This window comes from Dermacentor silvarum, chromosome 8, assembly GCF_013339745.2.
Source record: "Dermacentor silvarum isolate Dsil-2018 chromosome 8, BIME_Dsil_1.4, whole genome shotgun sequence".
Lineage (NCBI taxonomy): Eukaryota > Metazoa > Arthropoda > Arachnida > Ixodida > Ixodidae > Dermacentor > Dermacentor silvarum.
The window spans coordinates 98,407,014-98,430,061 of NC_051161.1; the positions used below are offsets into that span (position 1 = coordinate 98,407,014).

Sequence of the window (23,048 nt, forward strand, 5' to 3'; positions counted from 1 at the left end):
TCGGAGCGGCGATACTCTGGAACGTATGCCTTCACCTTCGCGAGGCTATCGGAGCTGTCGCTGTGGGCCGCTCGACAGTTTTTGTGCACCACGTCTGTCTTCGGGCCAGCGTCACCTCTTCACTTACCCTAATGGCCCGCGTGTGACCATGGCGCAGTGAAAGTGAGCTGGTGACTTGCCGCGTGACGCAGTCGACGCCTTCGAAAGTCACAGTGTTCGACAGCCAGGCGCCGCCAACCGGCCCAGACCACCGCCAACACGGAGGATTTACGGGTCACATCACCGCTGGAGAATGTGAGCAACTTTGTCATTTCGGGTCAGCATTCAACGCCTGCATCATCTGTATCTGTATCGCTGCGTCATGCGCTTGCTGAGTACCGCTTACAAAGTCGCTCTTGTACAAAATCGCTATTCTGCCCATTCGTTTAAGCCTTCAATGACGAGCAAAAAATTACAGGTTTTTGAATTACGATCTTATCGAAATGCCAGCCGCTGCCGCTGGAAATAAAATCCATGTCATCTTGCTTACCAGCACAACGACACAGCCATTAAAATACCAAGACAGGTCCTTGAAAGTCCTGTTGAGTTCCCGGAGTCTAAAGGCGCATCACGTAAATATAGAGCCAACTGTCTCGCGGCACCATGAAGATCACCTTGCGCAATAAGGCCTAATTCATAAAGTTTTCCTTAGTAAGGGCTTCTGGCATTGGCCAAACCACCATTCTTAAAATATACAGTATCTATTGAGATGGTTGCCCAGCACCTGTTGATATGAATAGTTAAATTGTTGTAATACCTTTGTGAACATGGAGTCTGCTCCGGACACACCACCAGGTAAATGTTGTGTGAGTGTTCTCACCAAATGGTCCACGACCCTGTAGAGGCGGCCACGCGCAATCGAGGGACACCAACACGAGACTGTAATCGCTTACCCGATTCTCATGTATTCGGGATATACGGCTCCAGCTACTCGCACATCGAGAAGACACGATTAAATCGGCTCCCTCTCAGCCAGTGATAAGGTTTCAAGAGGCGGGCCTTTTCGAAAACTTTAGTGTGTAGCATGAAGACCTCGCTTAAACACAAGTGAGAGTTGTTGAAGACATCAAATACACGTATTGAAGTTTCTTTACAATAACAATTCCGAATGTACTATGAATTCATTGTTTTTCAAAGCCTTATATATGGGTCTCGTTCGGAATCCTTTATTGTGCGCAACAATTAAGTCATTGATTATCCTTATCCTTATTTCTACAAAAGTATTATCTGCGCGGATATCTATGCGTGCTCTCTTTCAACAGGCCCGCATTTGTAAGTTATGTTTTGTGGTGTATGCTTATTGTTTTCTGCAAAAGAAATTATCAAAAGCAGGACTGGTTGGCAGAAATAGTTTTCCATTGGTGTTCGCGAACATAGCCTTTTATACTTCTCAGGGGGCATGTGTAAGGCAAGAGGCATTGGAAGTTTGAAGTCCATGGATATTGCTCATCTCTTTATACAGTGCACGATGCCGATGGCATGTCTGCCTTATGACACTATATACAGACCTCCCGACGACACAGAAGCAATATTAGGACAGGACTTGTACTTTTATTGCAGCTATAAACCCACTATAAATGTTGACAACGCTTTGGAAACATCTCGAATAATTCGATTAACAACTTGATTAACAACTAACAACAACATGCACTTAAGTGAACCTTTTTACTATATACCGCAAACCACTGGAAACCTCATTCTGAACACAGTGAAGTTATAGTGGACGTCTTATGAGCAAGGACGATCGATACTTCAGAAACCTACATTATTCAACGATTGATGACATCCTGCAGGCCAGCAGCTCACTTTAACGAGAAATGTTGTAGTGGATAAGTGGTTTTGAGGACTTAGGTATAATTCGTTGGAGGAAAAGGAGGTGAATTCGATGAACATTTTGAGACAGCAATTGGTGTGCGATCTACAAGAGATTATGGTTGGATTTATCCAAGTTATCGTCCTGCAAGGTGCTCTGGGGCCGCAGAGGAGGGCTGTGGAATAATTTTGCAAACCTTCCCGGTTCGTGTACATAAGCACATGAGCATCTTTTGTTGCTTTTTGTTAATTTGGCCCACATCTAAATGCTGACACTCACGAGGGAACAAAAAATCATACTCTGTCGACATAGTCACTCTGGACATACTGTCATTAATTACATGTGTTTTGGTAGAATGATTATCGCGTTTATTAGTCAATACATTTTATTGCGATAGCAATTGGGCACTCAAAGCGAATTTCTGCCATCGCCGTCGTCGTTGCCGTGAGATTCCGTATGACGTCCAAATGGGAGCGGGGAGCGAACGCACGGTGGAGAGCAAACGCACGTTCTGCGCCGTGCTCCCTGAAGGGATGCAGAATTAAGCGTCTCTTTTCTCATTTAGAATCACTATATGTATATATATATAGAGAGAGAGAGAGCAAACGCGACTTCCTCTGTCACGCGAAATGCCGTGGGGAGACGGCAGGGAGGGAGGGGAGGGGACGTTTAGCTGCGGCACCAAATGCGTAATTATATAAAAACGATGCGAGGCGAGTAGGTGGTAAAAACTTCCGACGCTGCTCGTCGAGTGTCCCGTTCTGATCTCGTCGAAACCCTCCGAGCCGCCCCCAGCGGCACCAGCAACAGTCACCAACGCCGCACGCGTTATACGAACGCGGGAAAAACGCCGATGGCGTCGACAACAGTTCTGCGCGTTGCTGGTGCTGCTGCATGTCCAAGTTTATACAGCTGATAAAACTACTATCCTTATTCCCTATATAGCTCTCGACTAATTTGCTATCGCAATTGATGCTTCGCCTTTCGGGTGAAACTGCGACATTCTTTAATTGGGACCTTGAGGCGAAAATCGTACGTAATTAGACCTAATCGGCATCAAATTTAGACTTTCGAACTACGCGATATCAAAACCGTGTGCACCGGGAGCGCATCAAAGGCCACCCGTCGGTCATATTGGACGGAAATGCTTCATGACGAAAAGTTGGTTTTAGCACGTAAAACCACAGAATTCATTCATTCATGACGAAACGCTCGACGAAGTTTGAAACTCAAGTTCGCGGCCAGTCGCGGTAGATAATGATACCGCACGTTTTGTTGGCGAACATCTAACGCAGCTGCGGTGACCTACACCATCAGTAGTCGCCGCGACATGCAATGATTGACACTTGGTCGCGCACTTCATTACGGGGCGTCTCCGTGTGACGTAATACCGGAACCAACTTTCACGCGCTCCCAGCATGCTCGGTTTCGATATTTCCTAGATTAAATGCTGAAACTCGGTGATTAATGTCTCAAATTAGGTGCGATTTTCAAAAGAAAAGAAAGAAATGGGAGTGCAATAAATGTGACTACTACGAAATCGCCATAGATTTAACTGGCCCCAAGGTCCTCCTAAAAAATGCGGTTAAAAATGTATGTTACTTAGCCTTCTGATATTCACGTTATTAGCAGCAATGTATTAAATTAAATTCTAGGGCCAAACCACGATCTGATTGTGAGGCAAGCCGAAGTGGGGGACTCTGGAATAATTTTAACTACATGGTGTTCTTTAACGTGCATTGAAATGCACAGCACATGAGCTATAGGGATGGTCGATTAATTTTTATTCGAATAACAATAACCATTGATCATTTTAGCCTTTAATCAATTAATTGCTTTCGATGCAGGGTTTTTCATTGATTAACTGATTATTCGAAATTTCTGCAGGGAACCTTTGCAATGGTTGAAACGCAGTTATCTAATTTTGTAGGACCCAATATTAATGTCTGAGAGGTGGAACCAAGTTTGAAAGACGAGTGTATAGACGTTTGATAAAGTATAATCTAGAGCTTGTCACAGACTAAATATAGTTGGAACGAGTTTCTTTTGAAAGGATAAACAATCTATGGTATAAAATGGCACCTAGTGCTCAATTAAATAAGATACATGGCTCTAGTGAATACCTGTATGGTACAGTTAAACAATAAATAAGGAAAAATACATAGGTGGAAGGTGAAGTTCAACTGAACTATGAAAGATATTGTAATACGCACAGGGGAAAAGCAAATCCACTTCCATTCCACCCTGGGAAAGTGGATGTATAAGCGAAGCTGTGGCGCACGTTATAAGACAAGCACCACCACCACAAGCGACGTAGGTCATGCGCGCACGCACGTGTGTGGAAGTGCAGCATATATGCTCATTCTTCTAGGCCCTCCGCCAAGGTCTAGTGCGTTATTGAATTAACTCAATTTTTCAAAATAAATTGCGTCAGAGAATTCGTAAAGTACGACTTACACACAAGCTGCAGACAAGATAGCTTCCGATTGTAATTCGAATATACCAGAATAACGTCTTCGTCTTGTGGAGATAGCGCCTGATGAGATACTCTGATGACGCAATCACGACAAAGTGACGTCACGCGACGGCGTCTACGTATTGTGATGATGTGACCTGATGACGTGGTGTGATGCCTCTTGGAGAAGCAGCCCATTGCGCGCATTCGGCTTCATCGCGCTGACTTCGGAATCGGCCCACATTCTTGTGTGAGGGAGAGCCGCGCACGCGGACACGAAAAATCCCGACCAACTGTAGAGGCTAGCAGCTGCGCTACAAAAATTTCTGGTTTAGGATTTTAAACCACATGCTCTTTTCTGCAGAGCAAAGGAATGTCACTGCTCGTGCGCCGCCATTCCAGTACGATTTCAAAATTTTCGCGCCACTCCTGTCAAACTCTCGAAAACGATTAATTGAACAAGTCTGATCGTATAAGTCGATTAAATGAAAGGTGTACATCGATGAAGATTAATCGTATTGCGGGATACGTTTAATCGAATTATCGATTAACCAATAATCAATGTTACCAACCCTAACACGGGCGTATTTGCATTTCACCCCAATTGAACAGCCGTGGCGAAGGCCGGGATTTGATCCCACGCCTTCGGGTTTACCAGCGCAATGCCATAATCAGTATGCGACCACGGCGGGTCGACATAGTATGTCCTCGTAGCATACTGCTCATCTGGAAGAATATCCCAAGTTCACTACCCTGACAGGCGCTTTCTAAAAAACAAAAACAAAAATCTCTAGACTATGTAAAAAACGCACCCTGTAGATATATATAGCAAAAACAGGAGTTACCTCGCACGCTTTAGCCTTGGACAGCGGCACACATCACAGTCTAAAGAAAAATTAAACTTCTATGAGCGCACGTTAGCTATGAATTGATATTCGTTTCCTGCGTATAGCGTTTCCTTCGTCTACCTTATAGTGCGAACACAGCTTAGTCACAGTCAAGTGCATTCTACTTTTGTGCAAAAAGGTAATTATGCAGCAGTGTCAGCTAGTGCTTTTAGGCTATTTTGGTCTTCGTAAACAGCGGATAATATTTGCTAGAAAGTGACGCGCTGCCTTACATCACCGGGTAAGCACGCGCCAGGACCCCACTAATGTCCTGTGACATTTACGCTGGCAGCATTTCCATCATATATATATATATATATATATATATATATATATATATATATATACGCTGGCATAGTTATGCGCTTACCGCTAACTACGCGGCCTAAAAACTAACTGAACCTATGTATGCGCTATGTACGCGATGCTATATATAGGGTGTTTCCGCGAATACTCTAAAATTCTTAAAGGTTGCCTGGGACAGATAGCACAATTCTAGTTCATGAGCTGGTCTACTTGCACAGGCGGATATTACTTGCACAAGAAATTTAATTGAATAATTAACAGAAATTCACTAATTAAGTTTTTAACTAATTGCCTGATGCAATTGCAATTTACAAATTGTAGCCGTGGAGTTCGCAAGGCGGATCCACTTGGAACGAATTCTCGGGATGACACCAGTTTCGAGATATTAATTCCCGAACTTTGCGGGAAAATGCATTAACGTTCCAGTTAATTTTGTGCTTCAATGCAAAAAGTGACGTTCTGTTAAGAACCTAACTGGAACGCCAATGCATTTCTCCGCAAAGTTCAGGAATCAATATCTCGAAACTGGTGTCATCCTGAGAATTCATTCCAAGTGAATCCGCCTTGCGAACTCCATGGCTGCAATTTGTAAATTGCAATATGGGCCATCAGGTAATTAGTTAAGAACTTCATCAGTGATTTTTGTTAATTAGTCGATTATGCATTTTAATTTTTTTGTGCAAGTAATGTCCGCCTCTTCGAGTAGACGAGCTCATTAACTAGAATCAGGCTATCTGCCACAGGCAACCTTAAATAAACTTTGAAAGTGTTCGCTGAAACACCCTGTATACGATATTATACAGGGTGTGCCACGCAACTTTAGCCAAATTTTAAAAATACGCTAATGCCACGCAGCTTGACAGAACCAAGGTAATGTTCTTTGCCGTCGTTTGGAGATACTCAGATTATGTTTTGCATTCCGCCTGATGTCCTAATTAGTCTTAATTATTTATTAATAATTAATTATTTAGTCAACTGTAAGTATTATGCTTACATGAAAAGTGTCAATGAGAAAATTGTAGAGCAACATGAAACACTTCCGATACAGCTTTTTGTTGCTCTATACGTGCTACATAAAAGTGTTTTTCCGAGTGGGAAAGAAGCCCGCGAATACACGCAAAGTGCCTCGAGCGGCCAGTCGAGCGGCATTGTTGGTGCATAAAAGGTGCACCAAGTTTTGAGCGAAGAAGAATTGTATATATAGAATGAAGGAGGTCTTTGCGCCTAGTGATCTCCATGTTACATCGGCATCGAGGCGTTTTTCGTTCCTATATATGTACAGAACTCTAGCGCACCGCTCGTCAGCACCTCCGAAAGCCGCGATTACCTCAAGGAAACAATGCAACTTGCTACATGCCCGAGGCACACCGTCTGCGGCAGCGGCGCTTAATGCACGAATGATTGCAGCGAACGCTTTCAAATCGACAATTCGAAACTTAAGAAACGCACAGTCAAAAACTGATTCTTAGCGTAAATGGCGGCATATATGCGTGTGCAGAATTTCCATGCGGGGACGTTGAACCATTTGCTTACATCAATAATTTTGAATTGTATTTCATTGCTCGGAGGATTGAAGTAAAGGCTCCGATAGCAACTGAGCATTTTCTAAGGCTCCCAAAATTCATCTACAATCTTAAAACTTGTAGTTTTAATGGCATGCCAAAGCTTGGCGATATTCTAGTTCGATTAAGTTCCATCTTGACATGACTAGGTATAGTGTTTTTTTTTTTCTGGCAGAAGCACTCTAACTAGCGCAACTTCGAAAACTTCCCACTACGTCGCCGAACCAGCTAAATGTTTGAAATCGCTCGTTTGATACAGATGCTATATCAACAAAGTTTTACTTTGATATGACAGCTCTTAAATGAGGCGCTGCTGAACACGCATGAGGCTCCAAAGTGAAATTGGCAGAATTCGATCATTTCGCGCAAAGAATATCATTACCGCTTACAAATATTCTTTTTCATTACTCTCGACATACCCAAGATCGGGTCCAAATTTCATATTGGCTACAGCTTAACAGATTCTCCCGAACCGTCCGTTTTTCTTTCCCTGCCATCTGGAATAGAAATTCTTAGCAAGGTTCCAGACCATTCATTTCTTTCTTCAGCAGCTCCTAACTAAATGTGTGCGAAAGGAGATATCGTTTTGCTTGGCATCCAGCACACCGAAAGCGATTAGGTGTGTTGCATTCGAAAGAAATCGTTAAAATTTATAAACTGTAGCAGGCACATTTGTTAATAAAGCCATCAAGATTTTTACGCAAAACATCCGAAATTCAAAAAAGTACCACTTTTTAAACTCTGTAATTCAGTAATGAGTAAAATATATCACTGGACCTATTAAGACACCTGAATCGAACAGATGTGCTACAGTATATCATCGCTCTAAAATTCACCCCTAATTTTGAATTAGAGCGTTTCACGTGTTAAAATCGACAACAACAGCAGCAGCAACAGCCACAACTACAAGAACAATAGGAACAACAGCAACAACCCGAGCGTGCACCAAATGAGAAGCGTTGAGATTTGCATATCAGCAAACAAGGATAAGACATTTCTGCCAGTGCCGGATTAAGCAACTTTGAAGCTTGGGACTAAATTTCCTCGGGGCCCCATTGACGATGGTTGTGATTTACCAGTGACGACAATGATTATGAAGACAACGAGGATCATGGGAGTGGTTTAAAATACCTAATATATAGAACTACATGTCTCGCAAGGTGTTTTTAAGTTTATTCTCGAAGAGAAGGTTTATTCACACATAGAAATAAACACACATGCAAGGGCATCTGGCGTCTTGGCATAACGTTTGCAATATTTCTGCTTTAAAAAAAAACGTCCTTTTTTCAGAGTGGCGGAGTGGGAACTCCGGATTTTTAAAAACCCGGAGTGGAATGGGAATGGCATGATTGTACCAGTCTGGCAGATGGATTGGGAAAGGAATAGGCGTTCGAGATACCGGAACGGAGTGGGAATGGATCGGGCGCGTATTCAAGAAGCGCTAAATGTTTGCTATATGCAAGAATTAAAGAAAGTTGTGTATATGCCAACTAAACTAAACTAGAATTGATCAATTCCTGAACTTTTACTCGGTAAGGCTCTCTCACTATATCCCTATAGGTGACTACCTCTGCTGCGGCAATCATAACCAAAATGGTTTTCCATACATCGCGTACTTGTGATGATCCGGAAGCTTCTATTCTTTACCCTGATGAAGTTTAAATAAAGACAGATACTTTTTTTACGAGCATTACAGGAGCACTGCACATATACAGAGTTATAACCTTTAAGTTTTACAGAACGTTTCAAAAAACGCCTGCTGTACAAAGCGCCCGTTCTAACAAAACGCTCTTCTATGAGTTGAAGCACGAAACTAACTGGGCCACCAATGTAGCACACTTTGGCAATGAATATCTTGAAACTGGTGTCATTCTGAGAATTCATTCCAAGTGGATTAGCCTTGCGCACTCCCCCGCTACAATTTGTAAATTGCAATATGTGCCATAATCCAATTAGTTGAAAACGTAATTAGTTTTTTGTGATTAGTTGATTAGGCCTTTCGCTTCCTCGTGCGAGTAATGTCCGCCTCTTCGAGTAGACCAGGTCAAAGAATAGAATTGTGCTATCTGTCACAGGAAATTTTCTTAAAAATGTCTAAAACATAAATATGATCACCCTGTATAACGCCACAACAAATACGTTTTCTGTGGCATTATATATTTTTACGTTTGCTGTTGTAGTTTTCGAAGTCTCACATTTAAAAAATGTTTTCTCTGTTATTAATAACTAAAGAATGTGAGCTCGTCTCCCTGTAATGTTTCTATTCCTTTCGAATGCTGCAAATTTTTATGGGATTGAGCCTAACCGATTGCTCAGTATATGAGCACTCCTGCGTTTTACATGTCTTTGAATAAAGATGTCCTGGACCAACGCTTCCTCTGACAAAAGGACCAGACAGCTTCTGAGTTTCTGACCCAATCTTTCTCTTTCTTACCTACATGGTCACGTCCCTTGGTAAAATATACATGTAGCAGTCGTTGCAGTCAGGGTGCAGTCGGCGGCTCTTCCTTTTGTTTTTTTCTCTTGGGATGTCAAGTTGAACACCATAAATAGGCAAACAGGCATTAGAGATTAGGAATGACAAATCGCTTTCATTTCTTTCATTTTTGTACTAATTACGACCGAATAGGTCGCACTTGTCAAAGTATGTATTTTTCTTTGGCCCACCACGTTGCCGCGTCTTCGCTTTTACTTCTTAGCCTTCGTGTGTCATTGCAATATGGCACTGCTTTGCTTGTTTTGTACAGCCCCTCCTGCTTTGTGTGTAACTTTTGCAACTAACATTTCCATGGATAAAAAACGGAACAGCTATATATATGACAGTGTATCACAGCAAAGCATGCAGGCAGAGCCCTGAACAACATCTTTATTGATTAACGACTGCGTTGTAGGTACAACATCTAAGTACCAAGAATATATATACCAAGCTGTCTAATCTTTGAAAAATTTTGTGGAGTATTGGCGTTAACATGCTGTTTAGCGCACAGCCTCATAAACAAACCAGATATCTGGGTCCACTTTTACGCACTATCGAACGGAAGGAGAATGGCAGGAATGCAATTGCCTATAAGAACAGTCTGCTTTTATAAGGCATCAAAACGGTGGTAATTGCCCCAAGTTCTCCCCTCATTACATCCGGCATGTATCTCCTCTTTTTGTGCAGAGAGTTCACTGGCCCTGGGCTCGGTTGGGCCCTCACCTGCCGACCAAATGTGACTCCACAATGGAAAAGCGTAAGCTCATCTTATTGACTTTTTTCTGTTCTTTTTTATTTCCACCAATTCACTATCAGGGAAACCGTAACTGCAGTAGAGATAAAAATAGAAAAAAAGACTTGGTGGCAACAATTCCCGTTTATATTGTGGAGTTCGCAAGGCGATCCCACTTGGAACGAATTCTCGGGATGACACCAGTTTCGAGATATTAATTCCAGAACTTTGCGGAGAAATGCATTGGCGTTCCAGTTAGGTTCTTAACAAAACGTCACTTCATGCATTGAAGCTCAAGATTAACTGGAACGTCAATGCATTTCTCCGCAAAGTTCGAGAATTAATATCTCGAAACTGGTGTCATCCCGAGAATTCGTTCCAAGTGGATCCATCTTGCGTACTCCACGGCTACAATTTGTAAATTACAATATGGGCCATCAGGTAATTAGTTGAAAACTTAATTAGTGAGTTTATGTTAATTATTCGATTATGCATTTCAATTTCTTGTGCAATTATTGTCCGCCTCTTCGAGTAGACCGGCTCATGAACTAGAATTGTGCTATCTGCAACAGGCAACCTTTAAGAATTTTTGAAAGTGTTCGCTGAAACACCCTGTATATATATATATATATATATATATATATATATATATTATAAAGGGCATTTATTGGGGTTCGTAGCGACAGCGGGTCGTAGGATGCACCGAGCCCAGTCCTCTCGCTCGAGCTTCTGCTGCGCCCTTGATGCTGCCGATGCTGCGTCGACGTTCGTCATCTTCCTTACAATATATATATATATATATATATATATATATATATATATATATATATATATATGGTCAATCTCTGCGAGTGCGTGAATTGAAGTCCTTTGTCCTGCCTCAAATGCCAGCGCCGCCCTCTGCAGCCCGGTATCGAAGCACATCACATTGTTGTGTGAGTTTATAACCACTTAAAGGCTGATTTTAAACAATGCTGACTCGGGGCTAACTTATGCATATTATGATTGCAGGCAATTTCACCCGCAAGCGGAAGCTGAAATACCGAACAGCGTTACTGCCATGCCCGAATACCCTCCGTCGTTTACAACATATACGACATACCTGCTCTTATTTATAAAAAAAAAAATCCCGGTTACATACAATATACTTGGTTCCCTTGCTATATACTATGAAAGGAATAGAAACGAACGAAATGAATCGTTACATTTCAGCATGTTTTCTATTGCAACAGTCGCGTCGTAATACCCGGCTACATGCTAACGCTTGTTTCTTTCTCGAAATAAGTGCACTCGAAAGAGTTGGCCGCGAAAAAGCAAGCTACGTATCAAAATTTGCGCACGAGTGCCCCACGTTTCATAGCCGGTGCACGCGGGCATTTCATGTCCGCCGGCGACCGGCTGCTGGGCGATTCCCCAAAGTGGAAGGGACACGTGATCTCACAGAAGGGCATCTAAAGGGGGGCAGGCGCGCGGTGGTGGGTTGGCCGCGAACGCCGACGTCGACCGCCCTCACTGACGGGTGTGTCTCCCGTGTCCGGCGCTCACTTGCTGACTTCCCGACGCACCGCCCTGCGCCGCGGGGCGAGACTCCGGGGGGCGAGGGCGGGAAGTCAACGGGGGCGTGTCTCTTGCTCGCTGCTCTAAACAGGTTTGCAATAAATGGCACCCAATCGGGTAGCTTCTAGGCGCACATGGTATCGGGGAGAGGCGGGGGGGGGGGAGATGCTAAAATGACCTTGCGATATTTATGTATAGCTGCCGTGGTTCCACCGAGGTATGCGCATCGAGATAGCAGGGGATGGTGACTTGTGTAGAGAAAAGGAGCAATAAAAGATGCGCTGAAAGCCAAAATAAAACTTAGACTTTCCAGTGAAGAATTGATTCTTCAGTTAAAACACCCTATACATCGTTTGCCTTTGTCATTGAACCACGAAAGTTTGCTTCGTTTATTCGCGGTACCTTATTTCTAGCCAACGTAGTACACGCATGGGGCCGTTTTGTGTTCTTGTTAAATGTGCATACCAAATTCAAACTTTTATAGAAACGATGCTGATGTACGTCTACTCAGTACTGTAGTGGCACCACAATCCGCTACAGCACCGCTCATAAAGCAGAGCGCAACCACCCCTAGCGGTCTCATCCACCCGCCGTTACCCGGTACCATCGGCACCCTGGCGACGCCTGGTCCAACTAACCGTGGCCGCGATGTTTTCGTCTCCTCAGTAGCCTCCACAGTACCATTGTTTTTCAAGGTTGAAACAGGTGTCATACACGAGTCCCCTTCTGTCTCACACCACCAAGGCAAAACAAATAGTCTTGTCGTGCCTACTCTGTTTATATGATTTTATGTTTCTCTGTATTGCCTATGTCACGTGATCGTTTTTTCTGCGCAAAGGAAGAAAATACATTCATAAAATGGCTCCGCAGCCGCATGTTTGTGACGGATTGATACCATGGTTTTATAATTATCGGGTCAGCAAGTTAGTGCTCTTTAATGGATTGATAACATGGTTTTATAATTATCGGGTCAGCTAGTTAGTACTCTTTAATGAAACGCTGGTGAATGTCCGACACACCGATCTGTGATACATGCAACTTCGATGAGACGATCGAGCCCGTGTTGTGTTTTTGTAATCTATATGACATCGAACGCGGCGTTCTTCGGACCGTATTAAACCGATTATACAGCAGACCGTTTTCACACACAAAGATTCTTGGACCATGGCCCCACACGCCGTAGGCTTTTAACAAAGTGACGCGGGCATTGCTATGATTCATGCAACCAAACTTCCCTCTCTCTCCTTTCCTTCTTTTCATCCCTTTAAACCCCTTTTCCCGTGTGGGGTAGCAAACCGGACGTGCGTCTGGTTGACCTACCTGCCTTTTCTTCCTTCTCTTCCTCCTCCTCCTGGTATAGGAGAGGTTGACATCATTGGTGATGTCGCCTACTGCTGTCCTACAGCCGTACAACACGTATCAAGGCTATGCTAACTAGAATAAATACCAAACTAAGGAAATAACTAAATAAAATAATAAAATAATATATAAACAAATGTCATGATGCCGTCACGCATAGTTCACAAAATGGCGAAACCAACCCAATTTATCCACCGCAAACGTGTACAGTTCGCACAGCGATAAAGTATGTTTGTAAAGCATATAAATTAAAAATGACGTACAGTTTGGGTCCTGTCCAAGTAAGCACAGCCTAAATAAAAATCAACGCGAACAAGATGCTGCACAATCGATAACAAGTTCAATGCAATCTATAGGCACACTTTGCCGGAACCTTGGGATGCAGTACGATGATACGCTGGAAAAAATACTTCGCGGAGAACACAACACCGCCATAGCAGTTCTCCGCAATTATTGACTATTCTGTTTTCTTTCTCTTACCGCCGCCTGCACCACAGGGGATCGCCTCCTGGACATTCCTTGTAGAGTCTGCGGCGACAGGAGTTCAGGGAAACACTACGGAATATACAGCTGCGACGGTAAGCAACTTTATACATACGGACTTCTGTATGTATCCAACCATCACACATGCGAGCTCGATGTGTCATTTGCTTGGCAAATGTGTTTAAATAGCGCTTCTTTGGACACACTCAGAAAAAAAAAACAATTCTTGAATACCGAGAGAGCAACATCATTCTGACACTGCATGCAGTAGAGCAAAACAGAGTGTTCAAGGGCGAGAAAATAGTCACACAAAATATACTTTTCAGCTCAAGCTCTTCAGCCTATACAAATGCATTTTGAAGCAGTAATATTAAATCATTAGCTGGATCTACAAAGGCGCAATGGTAATTCTAATGAGGTATATTTATCGTAATTCCAAAGCAGTTGTGTCGAAATGGGGAAACATGAGAGTGTCGGTAGCTGGATGAGCAGCATGCAGCACACTAAATATGCACCATCGCCGTCCGGTTCACCGCTTCACAGTCCGACATCTGTACTTGTCATTGCCGATACTGTGCCCGACAGCAAGTAGCAGGGAAACGACCTCACCCTCCTACCTTTATGCCCATTCTTGGATCCGTCACCTCTACATTTTCTTTGGATTTTAAAATCACTTAAAATCACTCAGTGTTTCAATCAAAGCAAGCGTTGGCTCTCGACTGGCCAGTTGTTCACTGCGCTTCATCGTCAATTGGATGGCACTTCTCTCATCGCCGACTTGTGCTGTGTACTTAGAGTGATATAGACAAAATAGAAGATGAGGAAACTCCCGTGGTTATCGGGCGTTTATTTCTTTAACAGTATCAGCGTTCACGTATGCATATGTGTAAGTATACTGAAGGTCGGCTAGTATATACAAAGGCATTGTCTTACATTAGCTCGAATAGTGGTTGGCTGTTGCATTGTTGTTGGAGAGAGTTGTGTACGGGACCAGCCGACTCGATAACAGAAGCGGAACTGCCTTTATTGAGGGTACGCAGATTCAAGACGCGTAACGTATAGGTGGCGGAAAACAGCGCATATATTGCACCACAATAGAAAGCGACGATATTACCGTAAATAAATAATTAAAAAGGTAATGCTCATAATTATGTTCTAATAACCATTTTCACTTCTGGTAGAAGTAATGGCCGCCTCATTTAGTAATTTAGCTCAGGTGTTAGAATTGTGCTATCTACAACAGGCAATTTTTGAAAACTTGGTGCAGCTAGAAAATAACACCCTATATATACGAGTGTGTATACGAGTGGTTGGCGCACTTTAAAAACTGCTCTAGTGTGTGAGCAACTTTTTGCATCTGCACGCCGAAGGTGTGTTCAAGGTCTCAGTATATTCACTAAGCCGGTTGAACATATTCTGAACTGTTCCATTATTTTTCTCTTTTTTTTCTTTTTTTTTTCTTGCGCTGCGTGTAGACTATATACGAAACCTAAGCTGTTCTGCTTACCCTCCCTATGCCGTACGCCTCCCCGATTTATCTGCCTTCAGTGTTGGGTAATAAGCAGGGCGTGGGTCTGTTTGACATCCCGGACCTTCATTCGCTTCCTTTCTTTCGTGCATTAGCATTCAAAGTAGCCGATCACGGAAATGATTAAAGCCGTCTCTGCGCAGGTTGCTCGGGCTTCTTCAAGCGCAGCATCCACCGCAATCGGGTGTACACGTGCAAGGCCCAGGGCGAGCTGAAGGGCAAGTGCCCCATCGACAAGACCCACCGGAACCAGTGTCGGGCCTGCAGGCTAAGGCGGTGCTTTGAGGCCAGCATGAACAAGGACGGTGAGCAGTTCCTCTCTCACTGCCATTTGACAACGACTCTCATGGAGTTCACTCCTAATCCTTCAGTGTGCACGTTTCTGAGGCGCCATGAACGCATAATTCAATATTTCGACGCGCTCATCAGACTAAGTTCAATGATTCTTTGTTCCGGTGTTGTTCTATAGACCAATTCTTACGGATGACGCTCAACGGCTATTACTCCTGGTGTTCTTTAGGCCTATAGTTACACCTTCATGCGACACATCCTGCACGCATGGCATGTAACCAGTACTCTGAAATATCTATATTCGTCACTTTGTGAGCTTCGTCCGCCTGCGATACATATAAAGTCTACAATAGTTCCAATGTGAACATGTTGGTATGGCACACTAAAGAATAATAATACGTATACAAGTAGACGCTGTACACACAAAATATCGTGTCTGTCTGTTTATGCCTGTTTGTGTTCTCATTCCTGCTTGCGCTATATAGGAATGACCTTACATTGAAAGGTATGACGTCCCATTTCGCATGCACTGAACATACCCGAGTTCATACCACCTCAGTATGCTTAGACGCCAGCCTCAGAGGTACACCCCTGTCATAGATGACATAGTGTTTTCTTTTTAATTATTTCTTTATTTCAATACCCTAAAGGCCCTAGTGGGCATTACATAGGGGGGGGGGGATTTCTGGTGAGTACATAAATATAATGTATAAACCATATAAATAGAAGACAACAATACTTACAACAAAACAAGAAAAAGAAACAGCAGGTTAATTTGAACCAAGGTGTCTAGAATAGCATAGCAAAAAATTATAATCTACGAAATACATTGATAACGAGTACAGAGCGATTTGTTACATGGCCGTTAAACCACTGATCATCACTACATTGGAAAGAACACTGCATACATACAGGGTACAAATACCGTATATGAAACAAAGACAGGCCGATACAGGTTAGGAATGTTTTCCATTTTGTAAATAGCCCAGCAGCGCTGAGTGACACATTGAAGCATCTGATATCTCGGCGATGTTGGACGGCAGGGAGTTCCATTCGTTTATGCACAATACCAAATGCGAATTTTGCTACTTCTTCGTCCGGGCGAAAATGAGTGATACTTTGATCGAGACGGGTTGAAGTATGAGGGCCTGGAAAAATGTGAGATTGGGCGAACGTTGTGTTGCTGTGGTAAAGTGACTAAAAAAAACGATAGTCGAGCATGTCGCCTGTGCATGAGAAGCGTATCTAGATTAAGTTCTGCTTTTAGTGATGAAACGCTTATGAAACGTGAATAGGATGACGTGACAAACCGCGTGGCTTTGTTCAATACCATTTCGAAAAAAAAATTATGGGGTTTTACGTGCCAACACCAGTTCTGATTATGAGGCACGCCGTAGTGGGGGACTCCGGAAATTTGGACCACCTGGGGTTCTTTAACGTGCACCTAAATCTAAGTGCACGGGTGTTTTCGCATTTCGCCCCCATCGAAATGCGGCCGCCGTGGCCGGGATTCGATCCCGCGACCTCGTGCTCAGCAGCCCAACACCATAGCCACTGAGCAACCACGGCGGGTAATACCATTTCGAGCATGTTAGTAAAACCTGTCAGGTGAGGATGCCTTATGACAGAAGCATATTCTAGAGAGGGCCGAATGAATGATTTGAAAGCGTGCAGTCTTGTATCTTTATTACCGAAATGCAAGCGTCGTTTAAGTAGGCCGAGCTTCTTGAAAGCCTTATTGGTAATATGCTCGATGTGGGCAGCCCAGCTTAAATCGGAAGTAAGTATGATGCCCAGGTACTTAAATGACGTGACTTTTTCAATTACTGTTTCATTTACTTTATAAGAGTTTAAACATGCAGAAGAAATGTTAGTAAATTTAAGTGTTGGTTTTTTTTCGACATTATTTTCATTTGCTAATTACTGCACCATTCCTTTAACCTTGAGAGATCAGACTGTAGTTCTGCGACGTCGTCCATGCAAGTTATTTTCTTATAAATAACACAATCGTCCGCGAAAAGACGGATTGACGAACTTATGTTAGAGGCTATGTCATTAATGTATACTGTAAGCACTATTAACGTACTTCGTCCTTTTCATTTGTACATAGCCATCATCACCTTCCCTGTTCTTCTACTTCTTCGCGCATGAGCTGGGGCGTTTGCTTTTTGGAGTAAAAAGCGCTTGACAGCTCGGTCGGTCTCGGTCTTATAAAGTGGTGGAGGTACGTCGCCACTTTATCGCCAGCACCTACCCAGGTTTGGATGATTCCTTCCCTCCCCCAGCCGTTCTTGGTTCTGACCTAACCGCCGCGCAGTCCGAAGCCTTACTGGCGGTCTTAGCGAAGCACAAAGCCTGTTTCGATAGCTGTTCCCCTGTGTTGAGCCAAACTTCTGTGGCTTCACACCGCATCGAAACCGATGGTTCCGCTATCATACGACGACGCCCCTATCGTGTCTCGCCGTCCGAACGGAGGGTCATCGAACAACAGGTTGCTGACATGCTTGCGCGGAAGATAATTAGACCTTCATCTAGTTCCTGGGCTTCTCCCGTGGTTCTGGTAAAGAAAAAGGATGGCTCCGTTCGCTTTTGCGTCGACTATCAAGCGCTCAATAAGATCACACGCAAGGACGTATATCCAATACCTCGAATCGACGACGCTTTGGACACACTGCAAGGGGCAGAATATTTCTCCAGCCTTGATCTTCGATCAGGCTATTGGCAAATTCCGATGAACGAGACTGACAAAGAAAAGACCGCATTCGCTACACCAGACGGACTTTATGAATTTAACGTGATGCCTTTTGGTCTTTGTAACGCTCCCGCCACATTTGAGAGCATGATAGATAACGTACTTCGTGGACTAAAATGGAAGACCTGCCTCTGTTATCTGGACGATATTCTCATCTTTTCGTCTAACTTCAGCCAGCATCTTCATCGATTAGACGAAGTGCTCAAGTGCCTTGCAAATGCTGGACTCCAGATCAATACAAAAAAATGCAAATTTGCAAGCAAGACTATAAAAGTATTGGGCCACGTCGTCTCAAAAGATGGCATCCAGCCAGACCCCGAAAAGATTAGTGCTGTTCTCCACTTTCCTCGGCCCCAGCAGCAGAAAGATCTACGTAGTTTCCTCGGCTTGGCTTCATATTTTCGTCGATTTATACGCAACTTTGCTGCCATAGCAGCTCCTCTACACAAGCTACTGGTTACCGGTGCCTCTTTCACATGGACTAACGAATGCGAATCAGCTTTTCAAGCTCTTAAGCAACATCTTACTTCCGGACCAGTGCTTCGCCACTTCGATGATCGAGCCCCCACCATACTCCTTACTGACGCAAGCGCACAAGGTATTGGAGCAGTACTTCTGCAACGTAATGCATCCTCTAAAGAGCAAGTCATCGCATATGCCAGCCGAACACTTTCTCCAGCTGAGCGGAACTAGACCATTACAGAGCAAGAGTGCCTGGCTATCGTCTGGTCGATTCAGAAATTTCGCCCATACCTTTACGGCCGCCACTTCACCATCGTCACCGACCATCATGCTCTGTGTTGGCTGTCATCAATGAAAAACATGTCAGGACGCTTAGGACGCTGGATACTCCGCTTGCAGGAATATGACTTTGCAATAACGTACAAGTCTGGAAAAAGTCATCATGATGCAGACGCATTGTCTCGCTGCCCACTCTCGCTCTCTCCCGGTAACGCGCCGTCGCCTTCCCCACCACGTCGTTCCGATGCTACGCCTGCCTCACACCAGCTCTCGATAACGCCCCTGGACCTAGCTACGCTTTCATCACGCTCTGATCTCGTCTTGCTTCAGCGGGCCGACTCCTACTGTCGAACTCTCATGGATCGCCTTAGTGGATTCGCCGAACCACCCAACAGCCGCTTGCGACGCCAACTTCGACAATTTCGCCAGCAAAGTGGCGTGCTACACCGCTACGTTTATCACCCAACAGGTCACCGGTGGGTCCCAGTTCTACCTCGCTGCCTTCGCCGGCGCGTATTAGAGGCACTTCACGACGACGCATCGGCTCGCCACTTAGGCTTCCACAAGACTTACGACCGCATCAAGACCCGCTGCTTCTGGCCTGGCCTATCCACAACGGTGGCCAAATATATTGCCTCCTGTGTGTCATGTCAGCCCCGAAAACGCTCGACTTCCCCTCCTGCCGGTTTACTACAACCTCTGCCTTGCCCGGACGCACCTTTTGAATTTGTTGGCATTGATTTATATGGTCCCTTGCCTTTGACACCCTCTGGTCACCGTTGGATTGTCACTTCGGTCGACCATTTAACCAGATAAGCCGAGACTGCCCCTCTGCGAGCCGGTACCGCGTCTGAGGTTGCTGACTTTTTCTTGCGCTCCATCGTCTCGCGCCACGGGGCTCCTCGCGTTCTTCTGAGTGACCGTGGCAAGGCGTTTATTTCCCAAGTTCTCGAGGAAGTTCTTCGGGCCACTGATACCGTGCACAAATCTACTTCTACCTATCATCCGCAGACCAATGGCCTCACTGAGCGCTTCCACCGTACGCTGTCTGACATGATTTCCATGTACATCCAGCCTGACCACACTAACTGGGATAAAATTCTTCCTTTTGTGACATTCGCCTATAATACTGCTATTCAACGGACTACCGGTTACAGCCCTTTCTTCCTTGTATATGGAAGATCTCCTTCCACCATATTTGACAGAGAATTCTTTTTAGCACCTTCTTCGCCTACCGCGTCCCTTCCAGAAGATTTTGCTGCCAGAGTTGCACATTGCCGTCAAATCGCCCGGCAAAGCACGGACGCTACCCAAGCTGAGCGCAAACGTCGCTGCGACAACAAACGCCGTGACCTCCGTTTTCACCCTGGAGACCAAGTCCTGCTTTGGACTCCAGCCCGAACTCCAGGCCTCTTTGAGAAGTTCCTTCAACGCTATATTGGCCCATACACCGTTGTGCAGCAAACATCTGCAGTGAACTATCTCGTGCGCCCAGTACACTCCGTCACTGACCGGCGCCGCCGGAATGCCGAAATTGTTCACGTCTCGCGGATGAAGCCCTTCACTCCCCCTTTAGATAATCTGTAATCTGCGGCCAGGCTGGCCGCTTCCATGACGGGGGGAAGTTAGTGTAAGCACTATAAACGTACTTCGTCCTTTTCATTTGTACATAGCCATCATCACCTTCCCTGTTCTTCTACTTCTTCGCGCATGAGCTGGGGCGTTTGCTTTTTGGAATAAAAAGCGCTTGACAGCTCGGTCGGTCTCGGTCTTATAATACTAAAAATAAAAGAGGACCCAGCAAACTCCCTTGCGGCACCCCAGATGTTACTCGTGTCGGTTTAGATATGTAATCCTTAAGTTTAACTGACTGACACCGACTGTTTAAAAATTTTTCGATCCAAGCAGTCGTTCTCTCGTCGAGACCCATATTATGCATTTTTAACATTAGTCGATTATGGGGATCATGGTCGAAAGCCTTTGAAAAGTCTACGAAAATGGCATCGATGCATCGATGTTTGCTTGGGATGAAGCCACTGACAAGCGCTACAAAATCACCAAAAACGCTAAATGGCAAAAGCTTGCGAATGGAAATATAGCAGTCCTAAATATTAACTGCCGAAGCGTTGTTAACAAAGTACTGCAGCTTGAAGCCCTCTTGACCTTGCATGAACCCAGAACTATTCGTACTAACAGAAACTTGGTTGAGTGACGACATATCTGACAGCGAAATTCTTCCGAAGAATTGCAATATATTCCGCAGGGATCGTGACAGCAAAGGTGGGGTGATGAGATGCGGCTTAAAACTTCCCTTCAGCTAACCAGAATGTCAGATGCACAGGATGCAGAAGCCTTACTTTGTAAAGCCTCTACATTAACAACATAAGATACGTACTCGGAGCTATTTATAGACCTCCTAACACTTCTGTCTGTGTCCTGGAACAACTTAAGGCTTATATGCAGTGTCACATAAAAGCGGATGACAGACTAATTCTTGCTGGCGATTTTAACCTGCTAAACATTGACTGGATTCATTCTCGTCTCGATTCTCCCAAGTCCTCGAGTCTGAAATTCTCGACATGGCCTTTGACTTTGATTTCCTACAGTTTCTTAAGCAGCCTACCAGAGTATACAGATCGACTTAGAGTGGCAAGTGATAAACGTAAGCACGTACGTCAGCTCCAACAGAAGGACTTCGTTGTCATGCCGTCGTTGTCTTTTCGTCGTTGTCATTCCGTCGCTTTCTTTCGATTGTGATAGTTCCTTCGTTGCCACGTCATTGCCATCATTCCGCCGTCGTTATTCTTCTGTCATGCCGTCATCGTTATTTTGCTGTCGTCTTACCGCCTTCGTCGTTCAGATTGTCTTCATCGCGTTGTCATCATGCATTCGTAGATATATCGCCGTCGTGTTGCCACTATATTCGTTTGACTATCGTCATTCCAGCTTGTTCACCAGCTTGTTAACGAGAGGTTTAGCGATATCCTTTCCGGCCATTAGTAACACACGGTGTACTCAGTCACGTTGTCCTTAAGTATAAGCTACGAGTAAAATAACAGATAGAAGCAAAGGAACGAAAAGACCGAAGTGGTCCCAAAATTCAATAAACTTTATTTAGATGCAAGCCCCAGAGTTTTAATAGGAACTGATGTGGTCACGTGTACAAAAAATACAAAGGGCACGTGCATATATCTCACATGGTCATCAACAGATAGTAAAGTGATAGGAATACACCAGAATAACCACAGAGCTAGGAACCGAGCAAGGATTTTTTTTTCTGTCGGCGTTTTCTGTCGGCGCTATTGGTGGATTACTTACACATGAGTGACCTGACTGGTAAAAGTGGAAAGCCTGCATAACTTTGAAGTCATTTGATAACATTGTTATATTCCAAACAGCACGTTACACTTTTACATGACCGGTACTGTTGACAGCGGCGAATACAGCTAGACCGAAGTACATATTTTAAACAGGCAGCAGACGTTTTCTTCATCGTATATTGATGCATCTGCCATTCTTCTTAATGTACATTGCCACAGGGCAATGAAGTACAATAAAGAAACTACAGCAGACATCGAAAAAATGCAATCTCGTGTGTCGCGAGAACACACTCGTGCCACTACTAGCGCGTTCTTTGTTGTCTTCCACAGCTGGCTCCGATGCCACTCATCATGCCAGCGTTCCCATACTGCCCCTCGCGCTCGTGCCACTGTTCGCGCTTCAGTCATCGTCTCTTCCACAGCTGGCTCCGATGCCACTGATCATGCCAGCGTTCCTCGTCTTCTTCCACAGCTGGCTCGAGTGCCACCATCATGCAGCGTTCCCCATACTGCCCCTCGCGCTCGTGCCACTGTTCGCGCTTTGTCATCGTCTTCTTCCGACAGCTGGCTCCGATGCACTCATCATGCCAGCGTTCCCATACTGCCCCTCGCGCTCGTGCACTGTTCGCGCTTTCGTCATCGTCTCTTCCACAGCTGGCTCCGAATGCCGCTCATATGCCAGGTTTCCATAATGCCCCTCGCGCTCGTGCCACTGTTTCGCGCTTTCGTCATCGTCTTCTTCCACA

The 23,048-nt window shown here is 44.5% G+C and overlaps 1 protein-coding gene across 1 annotated transcript in view; it reads left to right on the forward strand.

Moving 5' to 3' along the window:
• Positions 1-8,428: 8,428 nt before the first annotated feature.
• Positions 8,429-23,048, forward strand: part of LOC119462309 (protein dissatisfaction) — a 43,221-nt gene continuing 28,601 nt past the window's right edge. Inside the window, exons 1-3 of the mRNA XM_049673273.1 lie at positions 8,429-8,457; positions 13,680-13,765; positions 15,342-15,503. Of these exons, the coding sequence (XP_049529230.1) occupies positions 8,429-8,457; positions 13,680-13,765; positions 15,342-15,503 (277 nt within the window). The remainder of the gene's footprint in view (positions 8,458-13,679; positions 13,766-15,341; positions 15,504-23,048) is intronic.